At 46.0% G+C, this 17,219-nt stretch overlaps 1 protein-coding gene and 1 non-coding gene across 2 annotated transcripts; both read left to right on the top strand.

The window, feature by feature from the left end:
- Positions 1-7,733: 7,733 nt before the first annotated feature.
- On the top strand, positions 7,734-11,872 carry Rpl6 (ribosomal protein L6). Its single transcript, XM_052168260.1, has 7 exons — positions 7,734-7,784; positions 8,569-8,829; positions 8,930-9,031; positions 9,936-10,079; positions 10,505-10,553; positions 11,289-11,473; positions 11,682-11,872. The coding sequence occupies exons 2-7, from the start codon at positions 8,569-8,571 to the stop codon at positions 11,832-11,834; spliced, it is 894 nt and encodes a 297-aa protein (XP_052024220.1). The 5' UTR covers positions 7,734-7,784; the 3' UTR covers positions 11,835-11,872.
- LOC127673452 (small nucleolar RNA SNORA42/SNORA80 family) lies at positions 8,234-8,367 on the top strand. The gene has a single exon (XR_007975181.1). It is a non-coding gene; the product is annotated as a small nucleolar RNA SNORA42/SNORA80 family (small nucleolar RNA).
- Positions 11,873-17,219: the final 5,347 nt, after the last annotated feature.

Raw genomic sequence — 17,219 nt, 5'->3', positions numbered from 1 at the left:
AGCCAGGCACAACAGTACACATGCCAGTAGTAGTCAGAGCACTTGGAAGCTGGGAGTCAAAGGATCAGAAGTTCAGTGACATTCTTGGCTATATAATAGTTCAAAGCCAGCCTAGACTATAAGTGAGCCTGAATGGAACAAAAAATTAATTTACTGCCAGGCAGTGGTGGCACACGCCTGTAGTCCCAGCACTCTGGGAGGCAGAGGCAGGCGGATTTCTGAGTTCAAGGCCAGCCTGATCTACAGAGTGAGTTCCAGGACAGCCAGGGCTACACAGAGAAACCCTGTCTCAAAAACACCAAATCCAAAAAAAAAAAAATAATAATTTATTAATTGGCTTTTATGCCAATTAATGTATATATCATAGTCATAAGAACAGTTCAAGCAGTTACTTATTCATCTGAATCCAGGCCAGAGGTAACTTTAATACCTTGACTCTTAGATTTACAGACACCGCATTCCTAGTCCTTTATACAATAGCCAAAATCCAGGTGGCTTCTTCTTTTTACTGCTTTTTCTTCATCCTTCTTGCCTGCTTGCTTCTGAAACAGGAATTCACATAGTTAGCCTCAAATTCAATATTTAGCCAAGTCTAGGCTAGAACTCCTGATCCTCCTGTCTCTGCCTCCAAAGAGCACTGGGATTATAGGCATGCATTTCCCAAGCTTAAATAAAGTCAACCCAGAGCCTTCACGTGCTAGGCAAGCACTCTATCACTGAAATACAGCCCCAGGCTCAGTTTCTTATACCTCTTAAACAGTACAACCAGACAACTGTATGCATTGGATCAGATGCTATATATACACGTTGTCTAGAGAAGAATCAAAGTATATGGGAGTCACCGGGTCTAGTTCTTATGTCTGCCCATTTTACCTGCAGGCTATAAAACCCTTTGTCTTTGTGGACACTGAGGTATACATGATCTGATCTACAGCACAGGCCCAGTACTGTTTATACTGAATCCTTCAATACCCTTTAAGGGTACAATCCAAATATTTGGATCAAAAGCATGGTCTAATCCCAGGTCACCTGTCCAGTCCCTCATCTGCCTCCTACTTACCTCACTCTCTATGACACTCCTCCCCTGCTGAGAGACTTCAGTCTCCACCCCCATACACCACTTCCTCCCCCTGAAGGGTTTTCCCCTTCGCCTTCCAAGAGGACCCAGGTTTCTGTCTCTAACCTCAGACTAGAGGCTACTTCCTCTGGGATAAAAAGCCTCCCCCTATCCTCATGGTCCAAAGACAGCTGCCCTCCCTGAGAATCAACACTCCACCAGAAATCTAGGAGGACGGTCACAAGACAATTGAGTCCTGCCTTGGCTTACCTGGATGTCACAGGCAACCCAAAGGCCTCCTGTACTTTGGTTTCCCTCTCTGCCCTACAGAGTGTGTGAAGCATTGAGAACAGAATGCCTGCTACACTGGGTCCTCAGTTAAACACTGTGTCTCCTAAGTTCCTTCCCAAGAGATTGGGAGCAGTAGGAAACACTGTAGGCTATCTGTATGGTGATGCTGTATGCACTATCTAGAACTATCTAGACCTATCTAGAACATAAATGTAATTATATCACTCTCTTTGTTCTTGAAGGAGGCCCAAGGCCTTGAGGGTTAAACTACAATCTTTCCATTTGCACCAGACCCTTTCACATATGGTCAAGGCTGGTGCTACCACACAACCCAACAGCGGCCAAAGGCATCCATCGTCCGTCTTCCTGTTTCTGGCATCATTCCTATTTAAAGGTTACTTCTTCGGGGCTGGAGGAATCTTTTTATTTTTTTTTTAATTTGTTTATTTTTAAAATGTCAAGACATCTGTCTGTCAAGGACCACAGTCTTACAAAGTAACCTGAAACCCCCCAGGCTGGCCCTGAACACACAGGCACCGACCTTGCCTCAGCTTTCCAAGTTGCTAGGATTATAGGCATGCACCACCAAACTCAGTGGAATATTCTTTTACAAATATAGATTTACAACCATAGCGCATACGGTGGGGGGTAGCACAGCCCTTTAATTGCAGCTTCAGGAGGCAGAGACAGGTTCAAGGCCAGTCTGGTCAACAGAGTTCCAGGACAACCAAGGCTGCACAGAGAAACCCTGTATCAAACTCCATCCCCCAAAAGATATCTCTATATAGAGAGATTTATTTTATAATAAATTATGTACGTATATAATAAATTATATACGAGTACTGAGGGTACTTATAAGTGCAGTGCCTTTAGAATTCAGAATTCAGCAGGTGTATCAGATCCTCTGGAATTTGGAGTTACAGACACCTGTGAGCCACCCTATGGATGCTGGAAAACAAACCCAGTTCATCTGTAAGGTCAGCAAGTGCATAAATCTGTGAGCCGTCTTCCCAGCCAGCACACAGCACACAGCACACAGCACACAGCACACAGCACACCCCCTTTTACTTGAACACCCTTTTATTTGAAACAGGGTCTCAGGAAACCCAAGCTGCCTTTGAGTTCTCTCTCTCTCTCTCTCTCTCTCTCTCTCTCTCTCTCTCTCTCTCTCTCTCTCTCTCTCTCTGTGTGTGTGTGTGTGTGTGTGTGTGTGTGTGTGTGTGCGTAATTGAGTATGACCTTAAACTTCCAATTCTCCTGCCTCTACTTCTAAGTTCTGGGATTCCAGTCATGTGCCACCACACAAGAGTCATGCAGTGCTAGGAATCAAACCCAGGGCTTTATGCATGTTAGAAAAGTATTCTGCCAGCCAAGCAGACATAGCCGGGCGTGGTGGCCCACGCCTGTAATCCCAGCACTCTGGGAAGCAGAAGCAGGCAGATTTCTGAGTTCGAGGCCAGCCTGGTCTACAGAGTGAGTTCCAGGATAGCTGGGGCTACACAGAGAAACCAAATCCAAAAGAAAAAAGGAAAGTATTCTGCCACCTGGACTACATTACCAGCCAAGGTTTGGAATAATCTGTTTTTGTTTGTCTGCTTGTTTTTTGGGGTTTTTTTTTTGTTTTTTGTTTTTTTTTTTGTTTTGTTTTGTTTTTTTGGTTTTTCGATACAGGGTTTCTCTGTGTAGTCCTGGCTGTCCTGGAACTCACTCTGTAGAACAGGCTGGTCTCGAACTCAGAAATCTGCCTGCCTCTGCCTCTGCCTCCCAAGTGCTGGGATTACAGGCATGCGCCACCACGCCCGGCTATGTCTGCTTGTTTTTCAAGACAGGATTTCTCCTGGCAAACCTGGAACTCATTCTGTAGACAAGCTAGCCTTGAACTCAGAGATCTGCTGGCCTCTGCCTCCCGAGTGTTAGGATTAAAGGCATACACCACTTCCAACTGGCTATGACATAGTCTTCAAAGCTTTGACCAGCTAGAAAACTAAAGGGCAGACAGTTCCACTTAAGCAAGGCTGTCACTCTGGACACACCCCTTGACCACTTTCTGAAAATAAATAAGAGCCTCTTTCCTGTGGCCTCCCTCAGTGACGCTTGCTCACACCTCTATCAGCCCCTAACACACTTCAGTGTCACCAGGGCTGAACTTTCTGTGTCTTCCCTCAGACCGCAAGCTCCTCGAGTGACAAGGTCTCCTTCCACAACATGTGCCCACACAGGGAGTGGTTTATAACAAGTTCAAATGTATTCATTTAAAGATACTTTATTGGGGGCCAGCAAGATGATTCAAGGGAAAGAACTGAGTCCTTGGGTGTTGCCTTTTGACCATCACATGTGCCCTGGCATGAGTGCCACAAGACAGACGACAGACAGACAGACAGACACACACACACAGAGGCACGCACACATGAGACAGAGAGAAAGAGCGAGGGAGAAGGACAGGGAGAGGGAGGGGGCATGGGGAGGGGAACAGAAGGGGGAGGGACAGGGAGAGGGAGAGAGGGGGGAGGGGGAGAGAAAGGGAGGGGCAGGGGGACTGAGAGGGAGAGAGCCGCACATGGAGCACATACCTGAGTTTCCAACACTCCGGCTGAAGCAGAAAGATTGCTGAGTTTGAGGCCAGTCTGGGCTATTTAGCAAACATCAGTATAGCTAAGGCTATAAAACATGATGCTGGCTCAAAAACTGAAAAGCAGGGGTGCAGAGATGGCTTTGAGGTTAAAGTCCTTACCACCTTTGATGGCTGTTCTTGCTTGTCAACTTGACTACTTCTGGAATTAACTAAAGCCCAAAGGTGACACACCTGTGAGGGATGTATGCTTAGTTAGAGCCTTTAAAGTGGGAAGATCCATTTCTGATCCAGATCTTTGAGGTGGGAAGACTCACCTCTCATCTGGACCACACCTTCTGTTGGTGGTTTATATGGAGGGCATGGAAGAAGGAAACTCTTGCTCTGCCTGCTTGCTCTGACTTCGTTGGCAAGTCCATTCCTTCACTGGTGTTCAAGCCTACTTCTTGAGGATTCTAGAATATACTGAAGACCAGCTTCAAGGATGAACCATCTACTGTATTCTTTTTTAAATGTATTTTTTAAAAAGATTTATTATATCTAAGTACACTGTAGCTGTCTTCAGACACACCAGAAGAAATTATTTTATTTCAAAAAAATATTTCATATTTTATTTTATTATGTGTATGAGTGTTCTGCATGTGTGTATGTATACCACCTGCATGCTTGGTGATATACAGCATATCAGAAGAGGGACCCGGGTTCCCTGGCACTGGAATTAAAGATGGCTGTGAGCGGCCATCTTGGTCCTGGGAACCAAACCTGGGTCCTCTGCAAGAGCAGCCAGTGGTCTTAACTGCTGAGCCACCTGTCCAGCCCCCACTTCCCATTATCTGCAAGTTAAGTGCAATTCCTACGCCAGACCTCACTAGTGTTACCTGGGCTGGGACCCTGAGTTTCAGAGCTTCATAACTCTGAAAGGAGAGGAGAGGTTAGAGGTCTTTCTCTGTCCTCTCCCTGTCTCCCCCCTCCCCCTCCCTTCCCCTCTCTCCCCCTTTCCACCTCTCTCCCCCTCCCCCTTTCCCTGTCCCTCTCCCTCTCTCTTTCTCTCTGTCTCTCATAATGTGAGAGGAGAGGTTCCATCACCAAGGTACATCTCTGCTCTTTTCCTTCCCTTAGATTTACTTTTATTTATGCACACGTGTGAGTGTATGCTGTGTGTGTGAGTGTATGTTGTGTGTGCATGTATGTAGAATGGTTTCTGTGTGTGAGTGTGTGTGTGTGTGTGTATTTTTTTTGTTTTGTTTTGTTTTTTTGAATTTGGTTTTTGCGAGACAGGGTTTCTCTGTGTAGTCCTCCTGGCTGTCCTGGAACTCACTCTGTAGACCAGGCTGGCCTCGAACTCAGAAATCTGCCTGCCTCTGCCTCCCAGAGTGCTGGGATTACAGGCGTGCGCCACCACCGCCTGGCTCGAGTGTATATTTTTTGTGTGTGCTGGAGCATGTGTGTATGGGGTGTGTGTGTGTGTGTGTGTGTTTATGTGTGTGTGCCTGTAGGCTGTGTGTGTGAGTGGTGAATATATGCTATGTGTGTGAAAGTATGCTGTGTGAGTGTATGCTGTGTGTATGTGAATGTATTCTAGGTATGTGAATGTATACTGTGTGTGTGCACAGGTGCATGTGTGTATGCTGTGTGTGCATGTGTGTTAATCTATGTTGTGTGTATGAATGTATGCTATATGTTAGAGTGTGTGATAGTGTATGCTGTCTGTGTGTGTGAGTATGTGTATGTGTGTGTATGTATGTGTGTGTGTGTTGACCCTTAGAGGTCAGAGGAGGGTATCATAACCCCTGGGGCTGGGATTACAGGCAGTACTTTGCCGCCTGATCTGGTGCTCCGATGTGGGCTCTCTAGAGCAGGAAATGCTAGCTAACCTCCTCAGCAGGTTCCTCTTATTTTCACCTTGTTTCTGAGATAGGTTCTCACTCCGTAGACCAGGCTAGCCTCAAACTCAGAGATCCGCCTGCCCCTGCCTCCCCAGTGCTGGGATTAAAGGTGTGCTGCACCACAGCCAGCCTCCTTCCTTTTACTTTTTGAGTCGAGGTCTCGCTGTGCTGCCCAGGTTGGCTTTTTGCACTTACTGTGCAGCCAGCCAGGCTGATCTGAACTCCCGAGCCTCCTGACGCCAGGCCCAGCTCTCCACCGGTGTTTCCTCTGTGCTTTAGCTTTGAGTTTTGCTTTTTGTTTTCAAAATAGGGTTTCTCTGTGTAGCCCTGGTTGTCTTGGAACTTGCTCTGTAGACCAGGCTGACCTTGAATTCAGGGATCCACCTGCCTCTGCTTCCTGAGTGCTGGGATTAATGGCGTGCGCCACCGCTGGGCTTTCTCTACCAGTATTGATGGCTTGTTGTGTTCTCTGCCACAGTTTTCTCTATACCCATAGAAGCACATTCCCCAACACACAAAATTGTAACATATAATAAACACAATTCCCCACCTACACCCAAATGTATAGCATATTAGGATATTTTTACATTATTATTATTATTATTATTAGAGACTGTTACACAAATGATAAAATAGATAAATACTGAAAAAAAGAAAACTAAAAACAGGTACTTAGTGGGCGTGGTGGTTCACCTGTTTAGTGACAGCATTTGGGAGACAGAGACAGGAGGATCTCTGGGAGCTTGGGGCCATCCTGGTCTATATAGAGAGCTCTGAGACAGCCAGAGCTAAACAGTGAGACCCTGTTTCAAAAAATTGAGAAGCAGGAGTTTAATATTTTTACTTTGTAATCACGAGTTCTGCAATACCACATCCAAACACAAGAGGGGGCTCAGTTATGCGTTTACTTCAATATCAGATCACAAGCCGACCAGCTGAAAGACTGACATACTCACATAGCCTACACATAAAATAAAATGTAATAAAAAAATTAAGGAACTGTCACATATACAATGTCATCGTTCAAAGAATAGTAGCTTATTTCAAAATTTAATATGAACAAAACCTTCTATTTTAAATCTTTTTTTTTCTATTTTTTGTTTATTTTGGTTTGGGGGGCAGGGTTTGTTTGTGTAGCCTTGGCTACCCTAGAACTAGCTCTCTAGACCAGGCTGGCTTCGAACTCACAGAGATCAGCCCGCCTCTGCCTCTCTAGTGCTGGGATTAAAGGAGTGTGCCACCACTGTCAGAATTCTTTTTTTTTAAGATTTACTTTTTCTTTATTGATTTTGGTTTTTCTTCCAGACAGGGTTTCTCTGTATAGCCCTGGCTGTCCTGGAACTCACTCTGTAGACCAGGCTGGCCTTGAACTCAGAAATCCGCCTACCTCTGCCTCCCAGAGTGCTGGGACTACAGGCGTGTGCCAACACCGCTCGGCTAAGATTTACTTAATGTATATTAGAACACTACACTGTAGCTGTCTTCGGACACATCAGAAGAGGTCATCGGATTTCATTACAGATGGTTGTGAGCCACCATGCGGTTGCTGCGATTTGAACTCATGACCTCTGGAAGAGCCCTTAACTGCTGAGCCATCTCTCAAGCCCCACAGTCAGACTTTTCAACTTTAAGTTTTTGTTATCATTTTGATTGTGTGCGTCCACGGAAATTAGATAACTCTGTAAAGTCCTTTCTTTCACCACATGAGTCGCAAGGCTCTGTTCATCACTTTAGGAGAAAGCGCTTTTACTTGCTCAGCCATCTCAGTCTTAGCTGTTCTTATCTATTAATGAGAAAAAAAAACAATACAAAAAACAACAACAAAAATAAACGTTCTCTAGTCCGGACTAGTGACAATGTAATGTAAGAAAAACTACATTTCCCATGATGTCTCATACAGGAAGGAAGTGATTCCGGACACCTCCCGTCATTGCTTATAGACCGGAAGCCACTGCCTTAGTTCTCTTTCCCGTCTTACAAGGTAGGGATGGCGGGTGTCTGTGTGGCCGCCGCTTTCAGGACCCCAATCCTTGTCCATCCGAAGCTGGGGGACGTCCGGGGGCCACTACCCAGGGCCGCCTATGGTCGAGGTCACTCACCAGGTCTCTCGGGAGCTTCATTTCTGTCGGCGTGGGTTTGCGGAGGGCGAAGAGCTAGCGTAGCGCCCGAGACGGTCGCTGGGCCCTGCCGGCTGCCGTAGCCTGGGGAGGGTTGGAGGGCCTGTGCGGCCGCATGCGACCCTACAGTCCGGGTTCCAGAACTCTGCCGAGCACGCCTTGGCCACGTTGGGCTTTGCTACTGAAGGGAGGAACCGCGTCCCCGGAAGACGTCCGGAGAGCACTGCTGTTGGCTGTTTCTCCGAGCTGGGGACATAGTGGCTTCAGGGCCTAGGGCGGCCCCAGAGAGAGGTCTTAGAAGCTCCGTGCTGGTGCATGGGTTTGGATTTATGGTAGGCCCGTTCCCCTGGGCCTCTCATAGTGTCCCGTGCTAGAGCAACCCGTGGCCCCGAACCATTGCCTGGCCTCTGTCTGTAGGCTGCTGGCACTGAAGTGGGTCGCACAGTATTAAGAAAAGAGTCTTAAAGCAGGAGCCTCGAGGTTCTGGGCTTCCTTGCTGTGTAGACGCTACCAAAGATTGTCTTTAATTTTCTGATTCACAAAATGGGAGACTAAGATAACGAGTTTTTAGTAAAAAGAAAATTAATGATGCTAAATATATACCCTGTAATGGTTGATCCAGTGCTTTTATTATTTTTACATCACTAGATGGCGGGTGAAAAGGCGGAGAAGCCTGATACGAAGGAGAAGAAACCTGCGGCTAAGAAGGCTGGTGGTGATGCCGCCCCCCGTTCCCGGGCCGCTGGTGCAGCCAAAAAGCGTAGCGCTAAGGCTAAAAAACCCAAGAAGGCCAAGCCCCATTGCAGCCGAAATCCTGTCCTGGTTAGAGGAATTGGCAGGTACTCCCGATCTGCTATGTATTCCAGAAAGGCCTTGTACAAGAGGAAGTACTCAGCTGCCACCACCAAGGTAGGAAAGAGGAGGAATGTCCCACCCAGCACGATGTCTTCTTCCTGAGGCTAAAAGGTGGTCTACCAGACTCAATGGATTGATGGGTTTGTGTTTATAGGTTGAAAAGAAGAAGAAAAAGGAGAAGGTCCTTGCTACTGTCACAAAAACAGTCGGTGGGGACAAGAACGGTGGCACCCGGGTGGTGAAGCTTCGAAAAATGGTGAGAACTGGGGGACTCGGGAGATGAGTGGTGTGTGGGTTTATAGTGCCTCTGTAGGTTTGTGCCAGGTTGCTGGGAGAGAAATTAAACTGGGCTTTTAAAATGTTAAGTATCCCCAATCATTTGGATTGCTTTTCTTGGGACTAGAGTTGAGGCTTGTCAATCCGGGTCTAGTTGGAAATGAGTTATCAGGCTGGGGTTGCAGCTCCGCGTGTGACTAGCACACTGAGGTTCTGGCTATTCCATTGCTGGCACTGCAAGTGGAAAGTGTGAATGTTTAACAAACTTCTACTGGTGTCTAGTTCGTGCCTGTTTTTCTTGAATATATGGGTGTGTGCTGCTTCTGCTGAGGTACAAGAGGTTTGACAAACTTTGAGAGGAAGCACCATGTCTCTCCTGTTGTGCCTTTGTCTCAGGTAGCCTGGTCCTACCTTCCCCATATTTGGCTGTGACCTTACTCTGAAGAAGTGTGTTAGAGTTCCAAACCCCAAGGAAAGCTTAGGGGTGGGTGGAGAGATGGCTCAGGGTAAGGAGACCATGCTGTCCCCAGCATCTACTACAGGCTGTTCATAGGCACCTGGAACTCTCAAGTGGCACCTACACTCACAGGCATACTCGGGGACACATGTATGTACAAACTGAGTTCCTTTAATCCCGGGCAAAGGCAGGCTGATCTCACTATTCTAAGCTACCCAGGGTTACAAAGAAAAAAACCCTGTCTCAGAAAAACAAAGCAAGCCAAGAACCTTTTAAAAGGTTAGGTTAGAGTGTCTGTCTCTGGTGTGTGAGAGGTTCCATTCCATGCTGTTTCAAAATGGGGCTTGATGTCTTTGGGGTTTTCAAGGCTGTGTCCCTGAGTGCAGCTCTGGTGGGCCGAGCTCAAATGTGCGCGTGCTCTCTCCAGCCCAGGTATTACCCTACGGAAGACGTGCCCCGGAAGCTGCTGAGCCATGGCAAAAAGCCCTTCAGCCAGCACGTGAGGAGGCTGCGCTCCAGCATCACTCCTGGGACCGTCCTGATCATCCTCACTGGGCGCCACAGGGGCAAGGTGAGGAGTGTCAGCGGGGCTAGGAGCAGATCATGATGGGCTCGATTTCTGTGGGGCGTGAGAGTGATGTGTGTCCTGAAGCAGCCCTGTCACTCAGCAGAGCCTGGTCCTCCAATGCCCAGGGCATCCTGCTTTTCAGTGTACCATGAATATCTTCTTGTTTCCGGAATCCCTTGGTAAATGCTAGTGATTGATGCTGTTATGAGTGCCATAGAGTCCATCTGCTTCTGCCCCGCTGGTGCTAGGACTAAAGGCGCACGTCACCACCCCTCACCTTTCCTCTTGACAAGGTCTCATGTAGCCCCATCTGGACTTGAACCCATAATTGTGCTTCTTCCTGAGTGAGTGCTGGGTGAGTTTGTGCTTGTACTTTGGTTAATTTGGGGTAGGGTTTGATTAAGTGTTGTTTTCTGTTTGATTTCCAGAGAGTGGTTTTCCTGAAGCAGCTGGGAAGTGGCTTGCTGCTTGTGACTGGTAAGAAAATCGTTGGTCTATTTTGGTTTTGACAGAATGTCACAGCTCAGGATAACCTTGAACTCTTTGCCTTCTCAGATACACTTGTTAATGCTACGTTGTAAATGGTGGTTATAGTGTGCGGATATGGGATATGTTCGTTCGTCTTGAGTGGGCTCGGGGCAGTTAGCGATGGCCATGGCAGGGTGCTTTATTTCTTATAGCAGCACTCCTGGTTTTATGGTGGATTACCCCATTTCTACCCAGCTTTCTGGTAAACCTGGATATGGTAGGATTTCATGGGGGCCCAGACATTTTTAATAAGGACCAAAGTCACAGCCACTACCCTTGAACTTTTAATCCTCCTGCCTTGGTGCTGAGCTTGCAGGTGCCGGCCACCTACGGTGTGATATGACAGGTCTTGCTGTGTAGTCCCATCTGGCCTCACTCAGACCTGTAGCACTCTCTGCCCTGAAAGTTAGACTCACCCCCGCCCCCGTTACAGAGGTCAGAGGACAACTTGGGCCTCCTCTTGCTTTCTGACTAGGCCAATTTTATTTTTCTGTAGCATTCAAGGGTTTAATTAGAGCAAGAATGTTTTTATATTGGCCTGATGTGCTTGAGAGCCCGAGTTTGATCCCTGAAACCTGGATGATAATAAAAGGAGAAAGGGGGTGCTGAAATTACAGGCTGTGCTGCCATGCCCAGACCAGATCATAAAACTCATGTTAATTCTTATTTGTATTTTTCCTGTAGGACCACTTGCCATCAACAGAGTCCCTCTGCGCCGAACACACCAGAAGTTTGTCATTGCCACCTCTACAAAAGTTGATATTAGTGAGGTTAAAATCCCCAAACACCTGACTGATGCTTACTTCAAGAAGAAGCAGCTGCGCAAGCCCAGGCATCAGGAGGGTGAGATCTTCGACACAGAGAAGGAGGTGAGTGCTAATGCAAGCTGTGTTGACCTGGCCTCCAGTTGGGAATGGGTGAAGCAGGCTATACACACGAAACGATTCCTGTTGAAGTTGAGATGGTGTGACCGCAGTTGTCTGTGGTTGACTTAGCAAGCTCTAGGGCAAGGTTGTGAGCGAGCAGGTGAGGCTGTTCTGGGATCGTGGTTCTTAACGTTTTCTTTTCTCTATTTAGAAATACGAGATTACAGAGCAGCGAAAGGCTGATCAGAAAACTGTGGACTCGCAGATTTTGCCAAAGATTAAAGCTGTTCCTCAGCTCCAGGGCTACCTGCGATCTCAGTTCTCCCTGACAAACGGGATGTATCCTCACAAACTGGTGTTCTAAATTGCTTACAACCTAATTAAACAGCTTCCTGTGTTTTTTTTTTGCGTCCTTTTTGTGTGTCATATGTGTGCATGTTGGGTGAGCGTTTTGCTGGTATTCCTGGATCTTCCTCTGGTCCTTTCTGAAAAGTGGATCTCTTCTTGCTTGGTCTGAAGCTATCGAGCTAGGATCCTGCTGGCTCTGCCCCTTCCCCAGCTGGTGTTGGATTAGAGGCACACACGCAGCTGTGACTGGCTTTTACTGTTTTGCCTCTTGAGAAGAGGGATTGCATGGGAGTGGTGTGTGCTGTTAGCCTGTTCCCTCACAGCTTTGGGCTAGCATTCTTGGCTTAGGAGTTAAAAACAATGGACTGCTGACTTGTACACAGATCAAAACTAAATTGTGTGACAGATGACAAGGGGCAGCCTTTCCATTACAAACCATGTCTGCTGGGTTGGATCAGCTGGTCATAGTGCGTACCGTGCTAGCCTTCCCCTTAAGCTAGGCACGGTAAGTAATGTTACATGTGTGTCTTTGTGTACCATGTGTGTGCCTTGTGTCCTTAGAGGTCAAAAGACAAATCTTATCCATCAAGGTCACGGCTGGAATTCTAACCACAGTCCACTGCAAGACCCATCTTTCCAGCATCACTGTGTGGATGCCTGTGTATCACATGTATGCTTGGTGTCCAGAGGTCAAGGGAGGGTGTTGAACCGAACCCCCAACACACGACCACAATTAGGGATATCTGTGTGACTATCAAGTGCCTCTCTCACAACAAGCCATGTTGTGAATAATGCTATACTGTGGGGTCTTGCTTTGCTGGGTTAATGAATTCTGACAGTAGGGATCCTAGATTACAGGATCTTAGCAAGTACTAGAGTGCCCCATTTTTACATTGTAATGATTTCCAGCTTTTTTTGTTTTTGGAACAGTTTCCCTGTGGTCCTGGTTATAGGCTGGCCTTGCCTCTGCATTCTGAGTGCTAGGTGTGCCATCACCTCCAGCTGCAGAACTTATGCCAGGGACTACCCCAGGCGGGTATGGGGGTCCTTGGGATGAGTGTCCTCCAAATCTAGGTGGGTAAGAATTCAGTGGTGACAAACAGGCAATTTGAGACAGTGTATTTGGAAGATGGAGCTCTCAAGCAGGGGATTTTATACATTAAAAAAATTACAACTCTTGGAAAATGTTCAGTGAAACAATCACAAATACCATCATAAAGCACAAAAATCAAGCAAACATTAATTACAACTCTATTCAGTGAATCACAAACAGAACAGGTAACATTAATAGAAATCATCCAACTCCGAAAGGATATAATCAGTGGGGCAGTCATCCAAGACTAGTGGCATATTTCCAAGAGCAGGTTAATCTTTATGGACAATTATTGTTTAACATCTAATGCCCGATACTTATAAATCTTTGATGCATAAGTTTAAATCACTTTTTAAGGCTTTACCATATACTAAATCCTACCTCTGATAACATCTGTAGCCACATGAAATTTTATTGCTGGGAAAGTTTTTAGCTAAAATGCTATTGTATAATTTTGTAAATGATTTGTAAAGTGATTCCTCTGATAAAGACATGGAGGTGGCCCCATCTCAAGGTTGGTTTCTTACCCATTCTTAAGATCCTGGCCTAGGCTATCAGGAACATGTAAATAAGAAAAGGAGGGCTGGAGGGGGTCGCCCAGTGGTTAAAGAGCATTGCCTACTCTTCCAGTGGTGCTGAGTTCAATTCCCAGCACCCATATGGTGGCTTATGAGGGATCTACACCTAAAAAGAAAAGTACTTAACTAAACCAACTTTGAAAATAAACTTTTAAAGTTTTCAGAGGCAGAGGCAGGCAGATTTCTGAGGCCAGCCTGGTCTGTTCCAGGGCTATACAGGCACCCTGTCGCAAAAAAAAAAAAAAAAAAAAAAAGGAATAAAAGAAAAAATAGATAAGTAGCTGTGAGAACTACAGCTCAATATGTTATTTTGGGTAAGAGTTCCACACCCTGTTCCAGTAGGCCTCCATTTGAAGTTTTGACCACTGTCTGTGGAACTTGTCACAGATTCTACTGGGGTTGGTGTGGCAAACATAGTTCTCTCAAATGGTCCTCCGGTTGTCTTCCAACAACACCGGTAACAGTACACTTCTTAGATGAGTGGTTCCCAGCCTGTGAATCACTGCCTCTTTGGTGTCACATACCAGACACTTACATTGAGGCTCAACAGTAAGATTGCAGTTCTACAAAGGAGCAAGCGAGTTATGCTTGCAGGGTTTCCTCCATATGAGGAACTGTATTAAGGGGTCATAGCTTTAGGAAGGATGAGAGCCACTATTTTAGAATTTCTAGAAGGTCACAAATCTTTCTGAGCTGCCAGGAGAGTGGCAGCTTACTCCTGTTACATAGTGTTCTAATGTAGGGAATGTATCACTGTCTTAACTGTTGGAGAGTATATTAAGCTATTAGTCATGAATAAAGCTACTATAAAGGCTGTACACATGCTGATTTGTTTGGGCTAAGAACTTCACACTAGCCTACGTGAATGATTTAATACTGTGTACTTAGCTCGCCAATGAGCAGTCTTTCTGATAGTTTGAGAGCTTTTTGAACCTCCTGCTTTTACCTGGGATTTCAGAGATTAAGGTACAAATCACTGTGTTCTCCTTGTGGACTGCTGATGGAACCTGGAGCTGCATGCAAGTTCTGTAAGCACTGCCCAAGCATGGTCTTCCCCAGCCCGGATGGCTGATAAAACTTAGTATGTACCTGGGTGGGGACCGGAGGGCAGCTGCACCTGTCTAATGGGTCTTTGAAGCAAGTTGTGGTTTGTAGTGCCTGGTGGTGTAACCAGTGAGTGGTTTGTCACAGCTCTGCTTCCATTGTTCCTTTGGTAGGCAGCAAGGCCATCGGGTAGACCCACCTTCCGAGCTTACCATGTGGGTGCTGAGAATTGAACTTGGGACTTCTGAAAGAGCAGTCAGTGCTCTTAACTGCTGGGCCAGCTCTCCAGACCTAAACTTCATTTTTTTCCCCCCAGCAAAATAATTATTAAATGCATGTGGCAAATGTGTACCAAAGTGTGCTTGAAGAGGTCAGAGGACAGCTAAACAGAAGTCAGTCAGTGAAAGGGCTGGGAAGACGGCTAAGTGGCTAACAGCAATAACTGTTCTTCTAAAGGACTCTGGTTCAGTTCCCAGCACCCACATGGCACCTCACAGCTATCTGTAACTCTTAAGATCTGACACCCTCACACAGACATGCATCCACAGGCAGAGCACCAACGCACATAAATAAATAAATAAATAGCAAGATTTTGCCACTGAGTCATATTAGTGGCCCTATATGGACTTGCTTTAAAAAAAAAGTTTTGATTTTTTTTTTTAATACACAGGAATGTTTTGCCTGCATGTGTATCTATGTGTGTCAAATGAGCTCCTGGTGTCCTTGGGGGCTAAAAGAGGACATCAGCTAGCTACCCCTGGAACTAAAGTCTTTGGCAGTTGTGAGCTGCCATTGAAGTGCTGGCAACAGGCCCTCGTCTTTTGGTAGAGCAGCCCCTTGTTCTTTTGGATTGGGGTTTTTTTTTCTTTCAAGACAGGGTTTCTCTGTGTAGCCTGGCTGTCCTGGAAGTCACTCTGTAGACCAGGCTGGCCTCGAACTCAGAAATCTGAGTGCCTGCCTCTGCCTCCCAAGTGCTGGGATTACAGGCGTGCGCCACCACCGCCCAGCAGTCCTTGCTTTTCAAACATCTTCTTCACCAGGAATTAGGCCAGGTCTGTACTGATCAAAAATAAGTCATAATGAAAATTCTGCTTCCCACAGTGCTTCCTTGGGTCTATCCCTAACCTTAATCACAACCTTGGGAGCAAAACAACTCCTTAGAACTTCCCCCAACACAAGGGCCACTGTGTCTGATACACTTACTATCCTTTAAAAAGCTTTTTTCCCCCCATATGTTCTTCTTTTTTTTTTTTTTAAGATTTATTTATTATATTTGAGTACACTGTAGCTGTCTTCAGACACACCAGAAGAGGACATCAGATTTCTGGTTGTGAGCTACCATGTGGTGGCTGGCTCCTTCTGAAGAGCAGTCAGTGTTCTTAACCGCTGAGCCTTCTCTCCAGCCCACCATATGTTCTGATGACACAGAAGGTAAGCTTACCAGTGTAAGCATAAAGAAGCTATATGTTTCTACTGCAGATTCACCCCAGCTCTTAGGTGCACGCACAGGTATGTCACTGAAGCACAAGGGACTCACTGGGGTTCAGATACTAATAGGAAGGAAGGATTATGAATGGGATGTGTAAGGTGCTGCTTCAGTATTGAGAAGGTGCTTAGTGGGGAAGAGCACTTGGTCAGCAAAATGAGGACCTGAGTTCGAATCCCAGGCACCTATATAAGAAGCTAGACATGACTGCAGGTAACTGTGGTCTCAGGATTAAGGGCCAGAGAGTAGATCCCGAGAGGTCATTGGCTGGCCGCTTGGCAAAATAGGGAGTGAGCTTCCAGTTGGATGAGAGACTGTGTCAAGGGAATGAAGCGGGGAGTGATGGAGGACACTAGCCTCATGAGCAAACAACTGTGCATCAGTGCACTCGTGCATCCAGATTTGGACAGTCATGCATATACACACATATACACATACAGATAGACAGATAGATAAAAAGATATACACTCAGATATACACATATGTATATACAGATAGAGACTCATAGGCACACATATATACACAGGCACATGCAGACACACATATATGCACATAGAGGTACTACTTTGCATAGTCCCAGTTTTCAAACAATATACTTATAAGATTTCATTGGCTACAAACTCAGAGGAAACTATTCAACCCAGAATAGTAATACATTTTAAAAAAAAAAAGACATGGATGAATAGTTTTTCTTCTTCTTCTTCTTCTTCTTCTTCTTCTTCTTCTTCTTCTTATTCTTATTCTTATTCTTATTCTTATTCTTATTCTTATTCTTCTGGCTTTTTTGACACTGACTGCTCTTCGACACTGCTCTTCCCAAGGTCCTGAGTTCAAATCCCAGTAACCACATGGTGGCTCATGACCATCTGTAATGAGATCTGATGCCCTCTTCTGGTGTCTGAAGACAGCTACAGTGTACTCACATATAATAAATAAATAAATCTTTACAAAAAAAATAAGGTTTGAAAAAATTATCGTTACACCAGGCTGGCTTTAGACTCACTATGTAATGTACCCAAGCTCTATGTGCCCTTGCCTCTGCCTCTTAAGTGACAGGACTACAGGCTGTGTGCCACCATGCGTGGCTTATGTGTTGTGCTGGGCATTGAACCCAGGGCTTTGTGCTTGCTATACAAGCATTCTACCAATTGAGCTATATCCTCAGCCCTCGTTTAAACTTACTATTGCTTTCTTGTGCTA

This window comes from Apodemus sylvaticus, chromosome 22 (assembly GCF_947179515.1).
Source record: "Apodemus sylvaticus chromosome 22, mApoSyl1.1, whole genome shotgun sequence".
Lineage (NCBI taxonomy): Eukaryota > Metazoa > Chordata > Mammalia > Rodentia > Muridae > Apodemus > Apodemus sylvaticus.
Note: the sequence above shows the minus strand (reverse complement) of the source record. Positions and strands in the feature narration are given on the sequence as shown.

Excerpts from the sequence above, each read along its gene's own strand:
- Rpl6 (XM_052168260.1), top strand. The coding sequence starts at position 8,569 with ATGGCGGGTGAAAAGGCGGAGAAGCCTGATACGAAGGAGAAGAAACCT. Across the intron at positions 8,830-8,929 it reads ACTCAGCTGCCACCACCAAG|GTTGAAAAGAAGAAGAAAAA; the intron begins GTAGGAAAGAGG and ends TTGTGTTTATAG. Across the intron at positions 10,080-10,504 it reads CTGGGCGCCACAGGGGCAAG|AGAGTGGTTTTCCTGAAGCA; the intron begins GTGAGGAGTGTC and ends TTTGATTTCCAG.